The following is a 20,251-nucleotide window of genomic DNA, read 5'->3' as shown; positions in this document are numbered from 1 at the left end:
CCAATGGAAGGACTACAGATACTGCTGAAACATTGAAGGGTAACAACGATGACATCAGCGATTATTCAGGGCGTCAGTTTGCTTTGGTGCAACAATCTATTACCATACACACACGCACGCACACGCACACACACGCACACACACACACACACACAGCAAAAGACCTGAATTATAATACTACTACTACTAGTTTTAAATAAAGAATAAGGACAGTTTTGGACAAAAAACAAGATCTTGTTGCGAAAACGGTGGTCTATAACTACTACAATAAAGTATGTGTTTGTTTCAGTTGTTGATGAGAATGATAACATGCGGTCAAGATTGGCTAAATCTACACAGGAAGCTGATGTTTTCACAGGGGAAGTGTGCTGCTGAAGACGTGGTGGATAGAAGTAGCCTGATAGAAGTAGCCTGATAAATACAAACACAGGTCGACTTGCACAAAATGCAAGTGACAAATGAGCTTCTGGATTTTTAACAAATTAACTGTATAATATCTATATACTTAGAGTGGTTTTGTGTACCACTGTAAAATATCATGAGTAGTAAGGATGCTAAATTTAAAGAACAGACTGCCATTTTTTTCCTTTCAGTCTGCCTATCTGGTTTTAATAATCTGTTCCATCACTCACTCCTTCCTCTTTGTGATAGAGAGTGCAGAGTGATAAAAGTTGTGGACACTGAATAAAAGATATTCTATGTCTCTCCTTTCTTTAAGTCCCCTTCTTTAAGTCCCTGTGATCCCCCACCCGTCTACGGCCTCACCTCGTTGTAGAAGAAGTGCACGGTGTGGGTGTTGAGTTTGAGCGACAGGGTCTTGAGGAAGGAGATGTAGTAGGCCATGATCTCCTCGTCCGAGAAGTCAAACTTGTGGACGATGATGGAGTTCACGTGGTTGTTCGATAAGAGGTAATCTGAGAGGAGAAGAGACTTGATCGGGCTTGTTCACACAGCACAGGGTTTTAGAAACTGCTGACAATCTTGCTATTAACCATTTAAGAGCCCAGTGATTGTAGAAGAGCACACTGAAGGCCTAAAGAGGAGAGTTGATTTTCTATCATGAGATCAACGGTGAGGTTGTTGGACTACTGCAGTAACTGTTTATGTACAGTGAACATGAGAAAGGACTATTAATTCCTGTTGAGATGACAAAATTGTGATTTTTAATACCTCTACAATTGACCTAAATGCAAACATGTTTTACTTTATATAAGATAACAGCTCACTGTATACATGCCAGTATATTATCTATCAGTCTTTGGTTGCCTAACAACAATAAAAAACGCAGTAGGCTGCTCTGCATTGTATATTTCAACAGAGAAAGGCAGTGCAACATGCCTTGCATAGTTTAGCCTACAAAACATGAACACATCTACATGCTGCTGATTTTAGGGCAAGCCTATACAACACTCCTGAAATAACTACTATGGGTTCCTTTGACTGCTCATATTTAATCTAAACTAAAAAAAAATGTCACCACAAATCCAATCTAATACCACAAACTACAAAAAAAAAAAAAACTAAGAAATAATAAAAATAATCATTAGTTGCAGCCTTTGATTGTATTAGTAACATTTTTCTAATATTCTTATATATAATAGAAACACCTTTCAATACAAAGGAAGTGCATTATATTATGTTCACAACGCCACCACAGCCTCAAAGCATACCATATGAGTCACCACACAAATTCATAAAGCAGCATTCAAATTACAACATTTTAAGAAATGTATATGACTTGTTACAGGGCTATTTAATTGCAATGCATTACATAATATATGTCTTTATATTTTCAACCAGTGCCGATTCAAATACTTACATAGGGAAGTCTCATGGCTGATGTTCTCAAACAGTATGTTGAGGGTCTGGAGGAGTTGGACGCACACGTAGCGCCCCGACTTCTGACGCAGGATGTTCAGGAAGAAGGCAAACATGTTCTTCTCCAGGAAGAAGCTGAACATATATACAAGAGAGAACACACAGACACATACAGGAGTCAGCTCATGATGACTTGATGTTGAAATATAATTATCAGACAGAAGAACATTTCTCTTTTGCAGCATCCTGTTGGACTAGTGGTTAAGACCCATACCGTATAACCACAATGCCCCTGATTTGATTACAGCAATGGACCTGTCGTGCATTTATACCTCCTCTCTCCCTATGTTTCCTGTCTATATCGATACTGTCACCATCTAATAAAAACAATGTGTCAAAAACTAAGCTTAAAAAAAAAGACTGGAACTCATAATTTGTGTGCTGTACTATGTCAATATTCTGTACCCGCATACCGCTCATTTCAACCTTAAAAAAATTGCAGTTTATCACTTCAAGTTAATGTTCATTGGACCAGATCTCAAACTGGCTAACTCTAGCTACCCCACAGTAAATACTGAATTTAGAAAGACAGGAGCACTCCGGTACTTTGCACCATTGATATTTCATATTTTGTTTAGTTATTCTATATAAAAATCATTATCGTAATGTCACAATAAGACTGCAGCTCAGTTCAACTCTTACTGAAATGAAAAAAAACAACAAAAAAAAACAGCCAATGACAGACAAAATTCAAAGTGACTGTTCATGTCCATGTTTATTCTAAGGGTTTCCTGATAACACAAAGTACTCTTTCAACATCCTCTGTGGCTTTTCTGCTCTTCGAAGCCATTTCCTGTTTCATATAATAGAGTCAGAGGTGGCGAAGTGGATAAATAGAAGTGATGACATGCGGCACTAATTGCAGAGCTGCATCTGATTAAAAGCAAAACACTACGGTTTCATGAGCTTGAGTCCCCGGAAACGACTGAAATGCTTCAGTGGTTTGGAGTGGGGGCGGGGGGTTAATGCTGTCGCCTTACAAAATACACTATACAAACATTTACTTCCCCAGAATATTTTTTTTTGAATAAAATAATATTTACTTTTTCTTTTTTAATACCAATATGTATTTTTCCCACACAATCTGGAGTCAAAACGTTACTATTTTGTGCAGAGTCAGCATAACTGGAAGAAAAACAGGAATGTCTTTGATGCAGAGACACAGTTTTGCTTAGTTTTGAATGGTTCACAGTCAAGAGCAGAGCAGCAGCATGGTGGCTCAGTTGCTAGCAATGTTGCTCTATAGAAAGAAGGTGGGGGTAGGACACTTATCCATCTATCTATTAGTTATAATGTTGAAGAAGAGTTTCCAAGTTGAAGTTTGCCTGTTCAAAGATCTCCCTTGTGCATCTGTTCAAATCCATGAGTCAGTGTGCACAAATAGCAAACCTTGCCTATATGAATAGAGATTCAAATACAAGTAAATAAAATGCTGTCACTTTGATCCCCATGCAGGAGTAAGGCTGGGCAATATGGAGAAAATCAAATAACACAATATTTTTGACCAAATACCTCAATACCGATATTGTGACGATGTTGTAGGGTTGACTATTGGTGCTTTTACAAAATATTTACACAATGAGATTTTTGATAAATAATCATTAGTAATGTGGATATAATAACTAAGTGGGTAAAGGCAAATAATATAACAGCTAGAACAGTTTGGTAAATTCTGAAATTTAAAAAAAATATATATATAATATATATATATATAAATACACACTATAATGCAGCCTTTAAAACCAGAAAAAAACACTTATGCCATATCATGATATTTTAATATCCAAAATCGAAGATGGTATCTAGTCTCACATCAGGATATTGATATACTATTGATATATTGCCCAGCAGGAGTCACATCTACATATTTGTAGCTACAGGTGAGGGGTGAGGGATTTGGCATAAAGACGTCGTCGACTGGTACTTACTCAAACACAGAGCTGTCATTTTGGTCCCCCCAGATGAGGATCTCTGTAATGGAGCGGATGGTCTCCACTAGAAGGTTTCGGTTGTGATCTGTCACTGTGGTGTTTTTAGTCAGGACATGGTACATATACCTGATGGAAAGACACAATTGAAGGGAAGATGTGTGGAAGAAAAGTGGTAAAGAACAGAGCCAGTAATCATTTGTACAAATATCTCGCTAAACGTAACAGCAAAAAGAAAGACTGTAGTGATATTGAGACATCTGGAAGCTGCTCCACAGACCAGAATAATAATGTTCAAATAAAATCTATATGAAAAAAAAAATTCAGGTGTCAAAGCAGCAACATCAGCAAACAGAGTGAAACACAGGAGAGGTAAAGGTATACAAAAATGATAAAAACAATAATAGAGATATAAAAGATACAGAGTGAATGGGTGAACATAGTGTGTGCAGTCTGTCAATAAATAAATGTAGTATGTGCAATAAATAAATGTAATATGTACATATGTGCAGTCTATAAAGTGGTATATAGGATGTATAGTGTAAAGTAAGTTTAAAGTTTATATTATGTATGCTATAGATATTATCTCTAGTGTTGATATGTATATTTATTGTATATTTGCTGTTCCTGTGTCTTACCTGGATAACCTACTGCTGTAACGCAATAATTTCCCAATTTAGGATCAATAAAGTACATCTATCTATCTAATAAAAATACAACATTATAGTTATTTTTCATAGTTGCTACTGTATTGCCGCTTTGTATTGTGCCGAGGGGGGATGAGTCTGTGGCTGAAGGTGCTCCTCATCTTGACGAGCTCATCGTGGAGGGGGTGGGAGGGGTTCTCCAGGATAACGTCCAGCTTCCTCCTCATCCTCCACCTCTGCCACCACCTCCAGATCGTCCAGTTCAGATCCAACCACAGACCCAGCCTTCCTCCCCAGCCTGTTCAGTTTGTTGGCATCCCTTGTGTTGGTGTTACATTGCTTCTGTGAGTGTGTGTGTGCAGACTGAGCTTGATTATCTCCTTCAATCTCTGGTAGTGATATAGAGACATCTGGAAGCTGCTCCACAGACCAGAATAATAATGTTCAAATCAAATATGTAAAATAAAAATGAAAAGAGTTATTACTATGAGCCCACAAAGGTAGCTTCTAATTTATAGTCAATGGATCATCTCCAATTAGTGTCATCCAATTAAAGCCCCTACACTGTACACAAGTCATAGTTGACTGCTGTACTTGCTGACCAGGCCTCACTTCTCTCTCTCTCTCTCTCTCTCTCTCTCTCTCTCTCTTCCATTACAATTTTACAAAGAACTTTCAGTAATCCACCTTTTTTTGTACATAATGTTTATTAATTTCTGACCTATTAATTTACCTATGCTGTTTTTAGCCATTTTCTCATGTCTTGTCATGGCATACTGTAGGTTTGTCATACTGTACTGCATCTGTGCTGTTTGTGTCGCTTGTGTGGACTGTGTTTTTATACTCTTGCTGCTGCCTCTTGGCCAGGTCATCATGCAGTAAATGAGAATTGGTTCTCAATTGATTTTACCTGGTTAAACAAAGGTCAGATAAAAATAAATACATAAAAACCTACACAGGTGTTTTCACTTATTTGGCCTGATTAGATTGCTTCTGTGGGTGTGTGTGCAGGCTGAGCTTGATTATCCTCCTTCAATCTCTGGTTAATTTATTGCACCTGTTGTGGTCAGACAAGTTTAACTTCTGCCTCTCTGATTGGTACATAGACTTTGGGTGCGCTCAGTAATTGGCAGCATAGCTCAACTTCTACTAAAACACAGGTAATCAGCCAGGAACTGAAAACACCTGTGCAAAAGCCCTTTAACAGCTTCAATTCTCAGCTCGTCAAATATTCAGAACCGACTTTATTGTCCAAAACTATTAAAGTAACTAGTCTCAGTTCTGTTTTAGGGTTTCAATTAAAGGCTAACAGCTAACGTTAGCTCGCATGTCTGTCTACTTTACCAAACAGAATAGAAACCACACAGCAACCATATGTTAGATTAGTTAGTTAGTTATCTAACTACTGTTATTGTAGCTGTTAACAACAAGGCTAACAATACCGCTGACAGTCGTTCTCAGCTGGTTGTCATGGAGGCTAACGTTAGCATGTGTCTGATGCTAAAGCTACTCACTTCAGATGGTCCAGAGAGTGGATGTTTTTAGTCTTCCCTTGTCCTCCAACCCAGCTCCGTGACCGGCCGAACATAGTGGTGGTTTTAACGGGGGTGTAATGTTTTCACAGGCGCGTTATTTCTGCTAACGTTAGTGTCCGCATCTATCCATTACACCCACTTTCACCCGTACAGCTATAGCTACTTAGCAAACAGAAGGTGATAGGCGGCGACAGCAGCGCTGAGGGGTCATTACGTAACAGAGTTGGTGGATAGGTTGTCTGGGAGTTGTAGTTCTCTCTAGTGATGTGCTGGTCACGAACGAGCCGGTTCATTTAGCAGGCTCTTTTAAGTGAACTATAAGAGCCGGCTCCCGTCCGAGAGCCGTTTTTTTATTTCTTTAATTAATTCAAGGCAGAATGATAGGACGATCTTCTCCGCGCCACGGGCACTCCATGCACTAGTGATGTTACTTGCTGTGCCGAGGCTTCGGAGCGAGTGTTTCCCAGGAATTTTCCGCGATGCGCGTATTGAGGCTTGTATCGTTTTAGACCAATTACGTCATTGATGACGTCCGAAGCCTCGCTGCACGGCCATACCGTGTGACTGGTTCAGGAAGTAGTTCAGATCTTCACTGGTTAAACCAATGCCACTTTCCAGAAGTGACACAGAACACTAATATTACCCCTCCTGCCATTATTATATTATATTACACTACACTACATTACAATTATTGACCAAAGGATTGGTTTACACACATAAGATGCATTACTCATACTCATATGTATACATATTACTAAGATGAGCGGCAGTCAGAAAACGAAGCAGCATGTAAAATTATGGTATTCTGGAAATGATATTGAATAATATAATTATATTGAATAATTTAAGTGATATATGTGCACACATACTAATCATAGGTCAAAACAGTGCTAAATTTGGCTGAATTATAAAAAGGCAGAAGTGGTAAAAACGAAGAGCCGTTTGGGAGCTGAAAGAGCCGGCTCTTCTTTGGTTGCACACCGGCAATATTTGCACTATCTGTTTATATCATGTTTATTTTTGTTTATAGCTTATTTTGTAAATTGTACATTTTTATTCTTATTTTATTCTAACGTTTTATCTATTTCTTTGTTATTATACTGTCTGACTTGCACCAACAAAAAACAAAGAAAATTCCTAGTGTATACCTCTTACACCTGGCAATAAACACCTTTCTGATTCTTCTGATTCTGATTCTTCTCTGTGAGCTGAGGCCAAATGATCTGGCTCACTAAAAAGAGCCTGAATTCCCATCACTAATTCTCTCCCAACGGTAGACGCTCGATAGTCGAGTGGATGAAAACTACAACATGCACTTCCGGTGTTTAGCAGTGACGATTAAAGCACGCGACACGTCCTTGCGGAGCTGATCGACACCTCAAAGAGCCAATCACAGCCCGAGCCTGCAAAGCGGGTAGCCAATCAGCTCCCGAGGCTCCAGGTGTCGCTTTGTGGTCGGGGACTGTTTTGATGCAGTTGGCTAAAACATGTTAGTAGACGGGACGTCGTTTTAGCTGTAAAAACATCGACAGAAGAGTGTATTTTGTGAATGTTTCGTATTTTTCCGGTACGGCTGTGTGTGTACAAAACAAACTCCAAATAACTTTGCTTACAGTAAATGTTCCTGTTAGGTTAGTTGTCATTAGCAACTGTTGTTAGCCTTATAGCAGGCTGGCATGGCGTGAATATCAAAGAATATGCGTGGAGCTAGCTAAACTAACGGGATGTTTTGGGTTATTACTACCTATGAATGTCTACCTGTGTTGCTGTCGTTTTCTTTTGGACCATACAGATAAATTAGCTCTTAAAATCTGCCTCTCAATCACTGTTTTGCAGGTTGGGACGAGCCGAAATGGACGCCCAAAGATCACCATCACCATCACCATCACCCCAGGGAGACTTCTAGCGGTGACACCAGCTGACTCCAGTCCGCCACATCCTGGCTCTCTTTCTTTTCTATGACACAGCCAATTTATGCCCAGATAGATTCGGTGGAATCGCTGTTGGACGAACTCCCATATATGTTTTATCTGGGCCTGTTCTTTGTGAACGTCCTGATCCTCTACTATGCATTCCTGATGGAGTACATCGTGCTGAATGTGGGGATAGTGTTTCTGCCTGAGGACATGGACCAGGCGCTGGTGGACCTCGGGGTGCTGTCCGACCCGGCCTCTGTCCCCTACGACACGGACACCGAGCTGGATATGTTTGAGGGGTACCTTGAGTGACAGACAGGCTGGTGCTGGAGGAAGAAGAAGAAGAAACATAAGTGGTGGTGGTGATGCAGAGGTTCATTGCAGATTGGACCAGTGTGAACACATCCTGTTCAGTGATGTGGGGAAAAGATGCCTCAAAGCCAATGCTGTTTCTGCCTTTTTCTCGCACAGACATATCAGTGAAAAAGTAAGCAGAGCACACAAGACATGCTGTGTTTTTAGGTCTTTTCTGTTTCATGATCAGAATGAGATACTAAGAATATAATATTATGCACTACAGCAAACAACTTTGTCTTTTGAGGGAGCAACTGATACAAACAGGATACTAAACCTACTTTTTTTTTTACCCACAAAGCTCACCCTTTTTTTATGTTATATTGTAAGATAAGCTATGCAAAATGTTTCGGTGATGATCTTCTGAAGTCTTTTGTTTTTTTTGGTCACGTCTCTAGGTTGTCTCGGCTCAAAAGAAGGTAGCCCGAGGAAGAGATTCAGCACCGCCGGCCACATGATCAGTGTGACTGTCCCATGGGAAGAGGAAGAGCACTCTGCAAAGGATCAGCTGTCGGCCAGTCTGTTGCCATTCTAATGGCAATCGACTCTGGGCAGTCGCACACTATGGGGGTTAGCACTGGCATCTGTGTCCTTCACTTGGGACACAATGACAGATGAAAAGGAAGCACAATGTGCTCTAAGTGGAAAGAGACAGCTGTTCCTCCCGTTTGGATGTAAAGTGAATGTTACCAGAGATGTGGAGCATGACTCGGGTCGTCTGCATAGCGGCCACTTTCAGATACGGTAGCCCGACGTGACACCGAACAATTACCGTGCAAGATCTGGAGGATGATTAAGGAAGTGAACTGAAATTTGCCACGTCAGTCACAGTGTGATGTCCTTCTACACAGTGTGACATCTCACAAGAACTGGCAAAGAGCGGGAAACATACTTAATCACTCACAGAACCACTAGTTTTAACTATTTGTCCCTTTTTAAGTTTTCAGAATGCATTGCAACTTTGCAGCCTCACGCATCCTCTTGAGGCGTCTTTTGAGGTCATCCATACTGTATGTCTGCTTCAGGGATGTACACACTCTCAGGAGCACAGTTAGGAACTCTGGGTGCACCGGCAAAGACACCGACACTGGACACAGGCTGTGAAACTGTAGGATACAGCTCTCTTACAACATACCACACTTGCCACACTCATCACTGAAATGCGGAAAGTATTAAAGTATGTAGGGAGAGCCATTTGTTTAATACAGTGTGTGTTCTGATGAACTATATCACATTAGTAATTACATCACATGCACATGTAATTTTCCACTTAAAAGTTAGCAGCAATAGTTGTGACAGCTGTGATCACAGCTGGCCACATGTGTCAAACCGTTATCAGTACGAGTCGTGTCAAAGGCTGAAACCTCATTTGAAAAAGAAACTCAGAGAAGAAGTGCTTCAGATATTTTCATCCTCTATTTGTTGCCGTTTGTTTTAATGTTACAAATGTGTGTTATAGACACATAGAAAAGACTCAGCGCATGATATTGGTTGTGTTTAAAAATACTGGTTTAGTTGTCAAAATTCTGTTTTATTGCACTTTTTTTCTGTTCAGTTTGTTATGAATTTAGAGTTCAGTTAATGAAATGTATATTCTTGGCAGCAATAATAAACTGGATCCAAGCAGTGAGGCAGTTCAATACTAGTAAGCCTTGAGAGTACTGTACATACTGTAGGTCTGTGAAGAGCACTTATAGCCCAGCTAAGGAACTAAACATTGATTTTGGAGGCAATACAGAGGAACTAGTATTTTCTCACCGCATACAGTACCCCGTCTATAAGCATATTGTGCATAATAATAGCAATGTGGTTGTTGTCCACCAAATAACTGAAGTCATAGAGACAAAAAACATTTTGAAATATTTGCATATGCACGTATCATACTCTAAACAAGCTTTAGTCCAGAGTTTCATTGCCTGACTGTCAGTGTTTTGAACATTACATTCTGCTAGACAACCTTTCACCAACACTTTGTCTACTCAGCTTAAATGGCACACTAAACAGGACCAGATATTTGTCCACAGCCACATTTGTGTAATGGACAGAAAAAAAGCAGTGCTGGAACTCAAAAACAGGGATGTTAAAAAAAAAAAAGTTGTGTCAAAAACGATGACAGCGCAGTTTAATATGAACAGACCATGAGATGTACCACTTCAAAACTGATTTGGTATGCAATGCAAGACTTTTTCAGAGTTCATACGGTTCAACCAGTATTGATTAATGGCTGATAACCAAATTATTTCTTCTTTTTGGATTTAGGTTGCCTGAAAGCAATATTTTGTGGTGACCTTTATAATCTGTTTTTGGCGGGATAAAAAAATCATCTGAAACAGCATTTAGATCACATGACACTAAAGCTCAGGATACTCATATATATATAATAATCATTAAATATTGTGAAACACGTTTGTATGGAATTTGATCAAAAAAAATCATAGGATCAAAAACCAGCAAAGGGCTTACTGTAGTTGAACGGTGAATGGTGTGTAATAAACCTGCCATGCTGGAGGTTGAGGGCAGCTGACGTCAGTACAATGAGTTGAGTAAATCAAACATTAAAGTGGCTCCCCATATTCTAAAAAAATCAATTGTGAGTGAAGCTGTTAGATGGGGAGGACCCTAGTTTTGTCTGAAAACTGTTTATAAATCCCTGGTGTTATAGTTGCAGGTATCAGACTTTTTTGTGCCATTTCCCAGACATGATACCACACTGTGCTGGTACGGTTAGTGGAAACCCACGAGACTTCCCATGAGGACTGTGACGGATCATCAACATACAGCCGTCACCCAGTGCTTGTGTCATCCCTCCACATCTGCTTCTTTGCAGGCAGACATGCACACATGCTATGATAAGCTATGGATCGTAACAGAGTTTTATTTTCCAATGTGTATTTAATAAACTTTGAGAGAATGCCAGCTTTTTTGCCTCTTACTTCGACGCTCCCTTTTTTGGATGTGTGTTCATTGGTTATCTTGTTGTAGACGGAAAAGTTGTTCTTTTAAAGTGGACTTGTTGATCTGTTTACTTGTTACCATGTGTTCTTTTGGTGTCACTTTTACATTTTGTCCACAAGAGAGCATCAGTGCACCAGACAACAACAGGAGGTTGGTGGAACGCTTTGATGCTGCTGGTGTTTGATAAAGAAAATCCTCAACCGATGAGATGGCGATCCTCATCCTCGGTTTACTTTGCAAGTCAAACATTGCCCAAATGAGCCAGATTAGCATTTTGGTTCAGTTCATTCATTCATTTGAACTGATGAACAAATCTGAGAAGTGGGTGGAGGTTTCAGAGGTCTGGTGGAACCAGGTCCAAATGTCCAAACTTGTTGGAAATACCTGTGATTCTCTTATATTTGAGCTTATTTTTGTTTAATCTCACTTTTAAAGGATTGCCGTAGCGATTTAGTAGTCCTCTTCCATAATGTTGGGGGACTTACAAGAGACAGATCAGAAAAGTAATTGTCAAAATAAAAATGTCAGTGTCAGTTATCCTAATTTATAGTCTCAAATATGGGTCAAGCCACCAAAGCACTGGATCCTTCATTTCCCATAATGCAACTCAACAGCCTCCCTGTCTGGTAGATGTCTATGTGTCTCAAACTCCACACCCCCATTGCGTAACACAAGCTTTCTGCTAAAAATGTAATATAAATCTCAAGAGACATCTGAGCTCACTTAAAGGAACATGACAAGTGTTAAGTGATTAGTATTTATGTCGTCAGTAAAGTTGAGTTTTTCCCCTTATTTTACCATGATGTCACAATTGGGGAAAGCCTGCCCTCACTTTGTACAGTCAGTAACACATGGCTTAATGCAAATAGATTAATATGATCAACTACGCAGAGTTTCAGACACTTTAACACTTTAAAGGTCAGTTTGCATCAAAATAGAGAACAGAAACCTATTGGGAAGGAAGCGAAAAGAAGTTGTTCATAACCAGATGAATTCAGTAAACACGTCAAATGATTAGTGGAAAAAAAAAAAGAGGAAAGAAAATAATGCATCAGGTGACAACATAAAACATTTTATTTATATTAAAGTGCCAAGTGATTGTTAAGCAATCCATCATTTACAGCCACAGAGTCAGTGCAAACAAAAATACTGTTAAAGTCGCAATAAAAGAACACACATCAAATACAGGACAGCAGGCCTCTAGGGCGATGACATCAGACAGGAAACACATCTATAATAAAGACAAGTATCATAGTGCAAATAGGCTTTTTGAGTTTGTACCACAAACTCATACAGTACACACATGCAGCACTGTGTAATGCTGAATCATTCCCTGTTGTAGCGCCAAGTGGTAACTGTTGAATAAAGCAGCGAAGAATTTTCCATTTTTGGTTTGTTTTCATGTGCTTTCTCTCTCTCTCTCTCTCTCTCTATTTAACTCTCTCTTTGTTCCTGTTCCTGTTCTTAAACAAACATGCTTTGGAAAATGTATTGTGTAGTGTAAACATGTACGCGTGAGATGCACGATTAAAAGTCCATAGCCCTGTTGTAGAGGTTTCATATCGTTCTACTGCGAACGGATCCGGTTGTCCTGCTGTTGAAGTCTCTCAAACACTCCGTAGGGAATGCACTGGTTCCACATCCTGTGATAGGATGAGATGGAAAGAGATACAATGATGTAATATGCTGGGAAAGGAAACTAGATAACAGTACTTTAGTTTTGGTTGTGGAACTATTAAAGGGTAACTATTTTTCAACCTGGACACTATTGTCCCATGTTTTTGTTTCTAACTGACGAATATGAACAATCATTTCTGAAATTGGGCCAGTATTGAGGGAGAGCGCCGTAGACGGCAGCCGTTCACGGGCTGCAATGTAAACCCAATGGGGCAAGCGTACACCGTCATTTACGTCCACTGCTTGTTTTTGCCACGACAGGCTCTGATTGTTATTATAAGTGTCTGACATTATGGAAAGAGTCTCGCTCAAGGTGAAGTCTCATTCTGCGAGGTGACTTGCTGCTGGAAGACAACGGTGGAATAGTGGAATACATCCATGGTTGAAACACTGCGAGTGCCAGGCGGGCAGAGTTTGTTGGGTTGGAGTACAGAAAGTGTAGCTTAGTGTTATCTAAAAGATTTTCAATGTCATGGCTGAATATTTAGATGATTTCCACAATGTTGATGAGGTCATTGAATTTGATGGCCGCCCGTATTTATTTGAGCTAGAGTATACAGATATTTAGATTTCACAACACTTTTCATTGAGCGGGACTTGGACATGATAACAAACAAAACGGATTAAGCAAAAGGTAAGAAATGTGTTTATTTCTCTGTAGGGTTCTTTCCATAATGCCATCAGACACTTATAATAACAATCTGAGCCTGTCAGTGGCAAAAACAAGCACTTTTAGTGGATGTAACGTTACATTGACGCTGCTCACTTGCCCTCAGAGCTCGTTTCGCGACTGCTGGTTACAGCGTTCTCCCTCAATACTGGACCACTTTCAGAAATTGTTGTCCCCATTTGACACAAAAACATGGGAATATAGGGTCCAGGTTTAAAAACACCAAAGTTAAACATCTTGCCTAAAAAAGGGGCACGGGACAACATGACTTTGATCACACAACCAGGTTTTCTCACCTCAAAGTCTTCATTTGACTACAGTTTCTCAGACTGGCTCCCAGGCTGTGTGCACCAACATCTGTCAGCTTGTTATACTTCACGCTGTCAAACACAAAACAGTGTAAATATCAATATCCTCAATGTGTACTACCATATCTACTGGATAGTGACAATAAATCCATGTAAACACATCATTTTGTCTAAAGACCAACAGATCAGCTGATCAACATTCACTTGTGTCTAATCATAGTTCACTGGTTCCTCTTTTGATCTGTGTGTGTGTGTGTGTGTGTGTGTGTGTGTGTTTGTGTGTGTGTGAGTTTCAATTTCTGTCTGTTGAAGGTCTGATGAAACTTATATTCAGTACAAAATACATATATAGTACATTTTCTCATTACTTAAATAAATGGTGAGGTATTACTCCGTATTTCTACTAGATATTTGTTGCTGGGATACACATCAAAGCAGACACATACACACAGAAATCATACACAGTATGTATATGCTTATATATGACATTATATAGTCTTACTCCAGGTCAGTGAGCGAAGCCATGTGTGGGAGGACAGCTGCTAAAGTTTCTGCCCCTTCGTCAGAAATCACGTTACTGTAGAGACTGGAAAAAAATAAAGGGAGGAGAGAGGGAAGTGAGATTCTGTGGGTCTACACCGTATGTGCCACTGTGGGTGTTGTTGTTTAGGTATATGTGTGTGTATTATATACCTTAAACAGTGCAGTTTGGGCAGATCCCTCAGCATGGTTGCCAGATTCTTCACCCCCTGGTCTCCTATACAGTTCTGTGACAGACTAGAAACCAGAAGGAGAGGGTAAACACACACACAATGTACATCAATATTGTATTATGTTGTACAGGATGAGAAAGGAACACTCACTTGAGTATCTCAAGGGAACCAAGCGAGACTAAAACATCGGCCAGTTTCTCTGCTCCTTTGTCGCCTATCTTACTGTTCTCTAGACTGAAGGAGGAGAGAGAGAGAGTGAGACACTAGAAACAAACACATAAACACAGAGAGATAGATGCACTGAGGGAGAACTAGAAGTAAAGGTATGTATATTTACTCTAAGTGCTGTAGGTCATGTAGACCTGGCAGGAGCTCCCACAGCTTGGGGAGAACCAGGGGACCTTTCTCTGGACCAAGCCTAGAGAGAAAGATAATATCATCATCATTAGAGCTGCACACTTAATTAAAATTATAACAAAATTGCAATATGGCCTACAGAAATGTTCAAATCGTAGGAGGCACAATATTTGTTAAAGGCAAAATTTGATTCGAAATACCAATTTATATTAAATATTGTTGTGCTGCACAGATATCCTGGCCTACCTCGAATAACCTTCCAATGAGACAAACTACCTCTTTTAATCTGTCCTCTTTTAAAACTAGTTTAAAAACTTTTTTTTATATATATATATATATCAGCTTTTAATTGGAGTTTCTCTTTTTGTTTTATGCTTTTATTCATTTATTCATTCTTATTTATTGTCTCCTATCTAATAATTTGTAATTGCACTGTGTATTTTCTATTTGTCTGGGATGTCTGGAAGCACTTTTTAAATTTGTTTTTAAAAAGCGCAATATAAATAAAGCTTATTATTATTATTATTACACATCATATTCATCATGTTTTTCAATGAAAATTAGAATAATTATGTAAAAATGATCATTCCCTCTGATATAACAAATCATATCGCAATTGCGATATCAGTCAAAATTATCTCAATTGCATATTTTTCAAAATTGTTCAGCCCTAGTCATCATCATCATCATCATCATCATCATCAGTTGAAATGTCAGAGTTACTCACCCCAACTCCAGCTTGTGTAGCTCTCTGACTGCTGGTACTCCCTCCGCCAGGATGGAATCTGATTGGCTGGAACTACGAGTAAACACAACGCACACTTCAACTGTCAGACACATATAGTTTGTATGTTGTAAAGTGTAACTGTGTGTGTGTGTGTGTGTTTGTGTGTGTGTGTGTGTGGCGTGTTACCTGTCCGACAGCCTCTTGTGCGTATGGATGTTCACCAGCTTTGCCAAGTGCTCTATGTGACACACCTGTGTCGCTTTCAGAGGGTGGATCTTGAATTTGGACACGGACCCTTGTAGGAGCCCTTCTTCGCCACTCTGCTCTAGCTGCTCCCATAAGGTGATGACATCAGCAATGCATGCCCTATAAGACAACCAAGGGGTTGATGTTGTTATTAAGGGAACATCATCTGACACTGATGAAGGAATACATTCTCAAAAAATACAGGGCTCTATTTGAATTATATTATTATTATAATGTATGTTTATGCTATAGTATAATGCTCATTAGCCTTGGAAGTAACATGTTTACTACCGTAGGCAGTGCAGTAGTTAGCCAGACATAAAAATGACACATTGCTACCACAGTTTAAACAATTTAAATGCTAAGTATCGCTCTTACTACAGTCCCATGAAAACTGCTTCAGATTGTGGATCAATCCAAAGCTTGACAGACCTATCCTTATTATGGGTTGCTTAGCTATGATTGGACAATCACTGTTTGGGGAAGATGTTTAAAGAGGACCTATAATGTTTTTGTGCTTTTTCTCTTTCCTTTAGTGTGCTATATTGTGTTTTGTTTAAGAGGTTTGCAAAGTTACAAAGCCCAAAGTCCACACCAAAGGGAGTTGTTACTCTCCTCCACAGAAACACTGCTCCTGAACTGCCTGAAACGCCTCGCTTGAAGTCCTGCCTTTTGCGTAACGTGGTGATGTCACCAAGGAATGCATTTGCATAATATCGGCCTAGCGGCTAGTTTGGCACATCCTCAAACAAAGCTAGTTAGGGTGGAGCTGGAGAGGAGTCTGAAGAATTTGGTTTGGTTGACCAATCACAACAGAGTGGGCCAGCTGACCAATCAGAGCAGACTGGGCTTTTCGGGAGGAGGGGGGCAGGGACACAAACAGAGCATTACAGACACAGGGTGAAAAGAGGTACTGCAGCACAGCCGGTATGAGAAAAATAAAGTGTTTTTTGCAGCATTAAAGCATGTAAACATGCTCTAATAGAAACCCCAAATACTCCAAAAGTGTGCACTTGAAAATAAGCATAATAGGTCTTCTTTAACAAACTCAATTGATATCAAGCAGCTTTTTGAGAAGTGAATTGTAACCAGTACCTGTATGTGTTGATGTTGTTGAGCCCCACCAGAGTTCTGAGTCCCAAAATCTGTATCCCAGAATCCTCCAGATCCAAACAGAACCTTCTACCTTCAGCTCCGCCCCTTTCCAGAACGTTCTGCACGGCGAACACGTCCGACGGCTTGAGCGGAACTCCGTTAAATGTCAAGACTTCTGGAAGATTCGCCGCCAGGTGAGCGACTAATCGTGCGCTGCCACAGTCTCTGTTACCATCACCACGCGTGGAACTCGCCTCATAAACATAGTGACAAGCCTCCAGAACCTGGGCAGGGCTTAGGTCACCGTGGGAAAGACCCTCGAGGTGTTTTGTTACTAAAGCCTGCTTGGCGGCCACCATATCTCTGAATGCTGTTTCTGTGCAGGAGTGAAGCCTTGGCAGCTCTGTCCTGTTGTGGAACAGGAGACCAGCTGCAAATTGCTGAGTGAGTTCGAGCTCCTCCCTTTGAGGCCGCCGACGACCCTTCTGGCTCGACTGGAAAGGGAGGGTCTGGAGGAAGGCACGGTCTGTTACGGTCCTGGGGAAACAGAAAGTGGGAAAGAGTCATGCAAATTCAGAGAGGGTGCAGCAATGAAAGTAAAAGAGAAAAGAGGCTGGGAGTGGAAAGGGATATGCTCTTTCATTTTCAATCAAGGGACAGATTAAAAGCTTAGAATGGTCTTACAACATAGAAGAAGACTATTTTCTTCACATGAAACTTACTTTGACAAAGACAAATGGACGCCTGCCAGGTAACTCTGAAGGAAAGGGTTGGCCCACAACAGGATGTGGTCGTCACCGGTCTGAGCCTTTTTATTGTCGGTCCTCCCCTTGTTTCCCCTCTTTTGTCCTTTCTCTCCTGTTCCCGTCTCTTCTATGTCCTCTCTTCCTCCTCCCTCTCTCTCACCACTTGAGACAACCGACCTCGTCTTCAGGTGGTAAGAGAAGAAGAGCCCCGTCCTGTGGCCGAATGCCCTGAGTTTGGCAGATATGGTCCGTCCTGTGGGGAGGATGGAGGAGTTTGCTTTCACCCCCTCCCAGGCCAAAGAACTCAGCTGGGACAGCAACTCTCTCTCCTTTGTTCTGTCTACATCCCCATCAACGTCATCTTCCTCTAGCTCCTGTCTTTTTGACCCCCTTGCTCTTCGGGTGCGAGAGCCAGTGTGAACCGGTGCTCTGGACGTTTTGCGACGCCTACTCACTTGAGAACTATTCGAGATTTGCGTCTGGGTTTCTTCTTCTGATTGCACAGATACTTCTGATTGAGTTTCATCCTGCGAGGGCGAGCTCTTACTGTCCTTTTCCATTGTCAGACGAAGTACTTGATGGCAGAGCCCAGTTAAAGTTCTCGGTAGGGCTTCCGAACTTTTGCACTGCTCTAAAACCAAGCAGACCAACCGACACAGTCCAGGGTTCCAGCAGAGGAGACGTAGATAGCTGCAGTTTTTTAAGCAGTCCAAAGCAGGTGCTCTGAGGTCAGGATCGGTGAAGTACTGGGACAAATATGTCTCTACGTTTGCAGGGTTGAAGCCACACACCTCCAAAAGGCTGTCCGTCCGCCGGAGTAGCTGGCTCGCGGTGCCTCTTGGTCGAGTAGAGAGCAGAAGAGTGCAGCCTGGAAGGAGGAGCCTCTGAAGGATGCCAGAATATAACTGTTTTACTGTGTAGCTCTGTGCTTTACTGTCTTTCAGCAATGACGTTACCAAGTCTTTTTCTTGAGTCTGGAGAAGAATTTCAAGGTCCCGCAACTCACCGAACCCATCAAAAATGACGAGCACGCGCTTAGGAGCTGCGAGGATTTGAGCGTACACTGCTCCAGGGTCCATGCAGGGAGGGGCAAAGGAGGAGAGATTTAACAGGAGGGTCTGGAGGCTAAAGGTCGCCTCCGTTGAAGAGAGCGCGTTGCCGTCTAAAAAGAAGACAAAGTCAAACTGTGGGAAGCAGTCTTTAGACCAGTCAAGGCACAGTTTCCTGATCAGGGTGGATTTTCCCATGCCAGCATTGCCGAGTAGCAAAATGTAGCTTTTGGGTTTGTCTCCATTTGAGCCTTCGAAGATCTGAGTGGAAAAAGACAAACATATAGGGTACCAGTGAGTAGAAGCCAGTGATTTCACTAGTCATATAAACAAATCAAAATACTTTATAGTATTAAATTTGGCTGTGTTCAAAAAGCACAAGATGATAACTGTTTTTCTATCGAACTAAAGTGAAACTCTTACTTGACTCTGCTCCAACAAGCTTTTTTGCCGATCTGTATCTCCCATGATGACTAACTCTTTGTCCAGGACTTTATTTGTGTTTTTTCCAGAGCGAAGAACTTCTCTCCGGCTCACTTGCACATCTACGTAATGAGAAGTCAGGCTAAGGCCTGACCCCATATCCTGGCAGGTTTGACTCATATGGGCTTTGGCTTCCTGAATGTAGTCCTTTACAACCTCTGAAAAAGAAATACAACTGAATTTGAATCTGCTTCTACAAAAAGAGCATGATTTGTAGTAGTACTTTCATTGTAGTAGCACCTTCAAGAACTGTTACATCAAAGCAGGGGAGAGGAATAAAAGCTTGTGGTAACTCACGTGGAGTATCCAGGACAGTGGGAGACTGAGGGAGAGGGGATTCCTTAGACGTAGATATCTCTGAAAAGCAACATGTCAGGATATTTGTAACATGGCAATAACTCTACAAGGTGATTTACACACAAGGAGAAAGAAATCAGGCAGATGCTGGTACTCACCATTGCTGGGGGAGAGGGGTGAGGCCCAAGGGGGCACACCGGCTTTGCTAGCGGTGTCTGACAGAGTACCTGTTGGGGATGAGCTCATTTGGACTGGCGCTACCGCACCGTTCGCTACAAACACAAGAAAAGAACTGCATTCACACATACAGCAGTTGGTGGAGAGTGGTTTCCATGTTGCAGAGCTAAAACTGCACATGTGGAACCAAAACCTACATAACACTACCAGAATGAGATCTCTGTATGCATGCACAAAAGTAGAGAACGGCAGACACACACACATATTACATCCCAGGTTAAAGAGTTTTATACTCACTCGGGGAGAGTGGTGGCACTTGTTGTTTGAAGGGTGGTGAGGCAGCAGGAACTGTATTAGAAATAAGGGTTAGAGTATGTACTGTTGTTACAGTATATGTGCAATACACAGAAATACATGACGGGGCAAAGCAAGTTAATATGTTTAACATGTTTCATACAGAAAGTGCTTTACATAGTGCACAGCATACATTTAA

The 20,251-nt window shown here is 41.0% G+C and overlaps 3 protein-coding genes across 10 annotated transcripts in view; 1 reads left to right on the top strand and 2 right to left on the bottom strand.

Annotated features, from left to right (window-relative positions):
• Positions 1–6,349, bottom strand: part of clec16a (C-type lectin domain containing 16A) — a 49,777-nt gene extending 43,428 nt beyond the window's left edge. Inside the window, exons 1-4 of one of the 5 annotated variants that reach the window (XM_037791495.1) lie at positions 5,968–6,349; positions 3,807–3,935; positions 1,820–1,953; positions 766–914 (exon numbers count right to left, since the gene is read on the bottom strand). In XM_037791495.1, coding sequence (XP_037647423.1) covers positions 766–914; positions 1,820–1,953; positions 3,807–3,935; positions 5,968–6,041 — 486 coding nt within the window. In that variant the 5' untranslated portion in view covers positions 6,042–6,349. Of the gene's footprint in view, positions 1–765; positions 915–1,819; positions 1,954–3,806; positions 3,936–5,967 lie in introns of those variants that run through there. The other 4 variants (XM_037791492.1, XM_037791491.1, XM_037791493.1 and 1 more) reach the window with 4 other exon arrangements.
• Positions 6,350–7,324: 975 nt separating this feature from the next.
• Positions 7,325–11,174, top strand: dexi (Dexi homolog (mouse)). Of its 3 annotated transcripts, none has more exons than XM_037792075.1 (3): positions 7,325–7,477; positions 7,825–8,391; positions 8,657–11,174. In XM_037792075.1, exon 2 carries the CDS (start codon positions 7,947–7,949, stop codon positions 8,214–8,216), a length of 270 nt encoding a protein of 89 aa, XP_037648003.1. In that variant the 5' UTR covers positions 7,325–7,477; positions 7,825–7,946; the 3' UTR covers positions 8,217–8,391; positions 8,657–11,174. The 3 variants fall into 3 exon arrangements, with proteins under 3 accessions (XP_037648003.1, XP_037648002.1, XP_037648001.1); XM_037792074.1 differs by having other exon boundaries at positions 7,389–7,522; XM_037792073.1 differs by having other exon boundaries at positions 7,399–7,555.
• Positions 11,175–12,257: 1,083 nt separating this feature from the next.
• The window catches only part of ciita (class II, major histocompatibility complex, transactivator), a 29,340-nt gene continuing 21,346 nt past the window's right edge, over positions 12,258–20,251 (bottom strand). For both annotated transcript variants that reach the window (XM_037792071.1, XM_037792072.1), the window contains exons 9-22: positions 20,056–20,106; positions 19,740–19,853; positions 19,582–19,641; positions 19,225–19,442; positions 17,729–19,062; positions 17,007–17,543; positions 15,852–16,031; positions 15,666–15,737; positions 14,919–14,999; positions 14,732–14,815; positions 14,562–14,645; positions 14,371–14,454; positions 13,857–13,940; positions 12,258–12,856 (exon numbers count right to left, since the gene is read on the bottom strand). In XM_037792071.1, the coding sequence (XP_037647999.1) occupies positions 12,781–12,856; positions 13,857–13,940; positions 14,371–14,454; positions 14,562–14,645; positions 14,732–14,815; positions 14,919–14,999; positions 15,666–15,737; positions 15,852–16,031; positions 17,007–17,543; positions 17,729–19,062; positions 19,225–19,442; positions 19,582–19,641; positions 19,740–19,853; positions 20,056–20,106 (3,059 nt within the window). In that variant the 3' untranslated portion in view covers positions 12,258–12,780. The remainder of the gene's footprint in view (positions 12,857–13,856; positions 13,941–14,370; positions 14,455–14,561; positions 14,646–14,731; positions 14,816–14,918; positions 15,000–15,665; positions 15,738–15,851; positions 16,032–17,006; positions 17,544–17,728; positions 19,063–19,224; positions 19,443–19,581; positions 19,642–19,739; positions 19,854–20,055; positions 20,107–20,251) is intronic.

Source organism: Sebastes umbrosus, chromosome 14 (genome assembly GCF_015220745.1).
Source record: "Sebastes umbrosus isolate fSebUmb1 chromosome 14, fSebUmb1.pri, whole genome shotgun sequence".
NCBI classification, from domain to species: domain Eukaryota; kingdom Metazoa; phylum Chordata; class Actinopteri; order Perciformes; family Sebastidae; genus Sebastes; species Sebastes umbrosus.
This window is presented reverse-complemented; position numbering and strand designations above follow the sequence as displayed.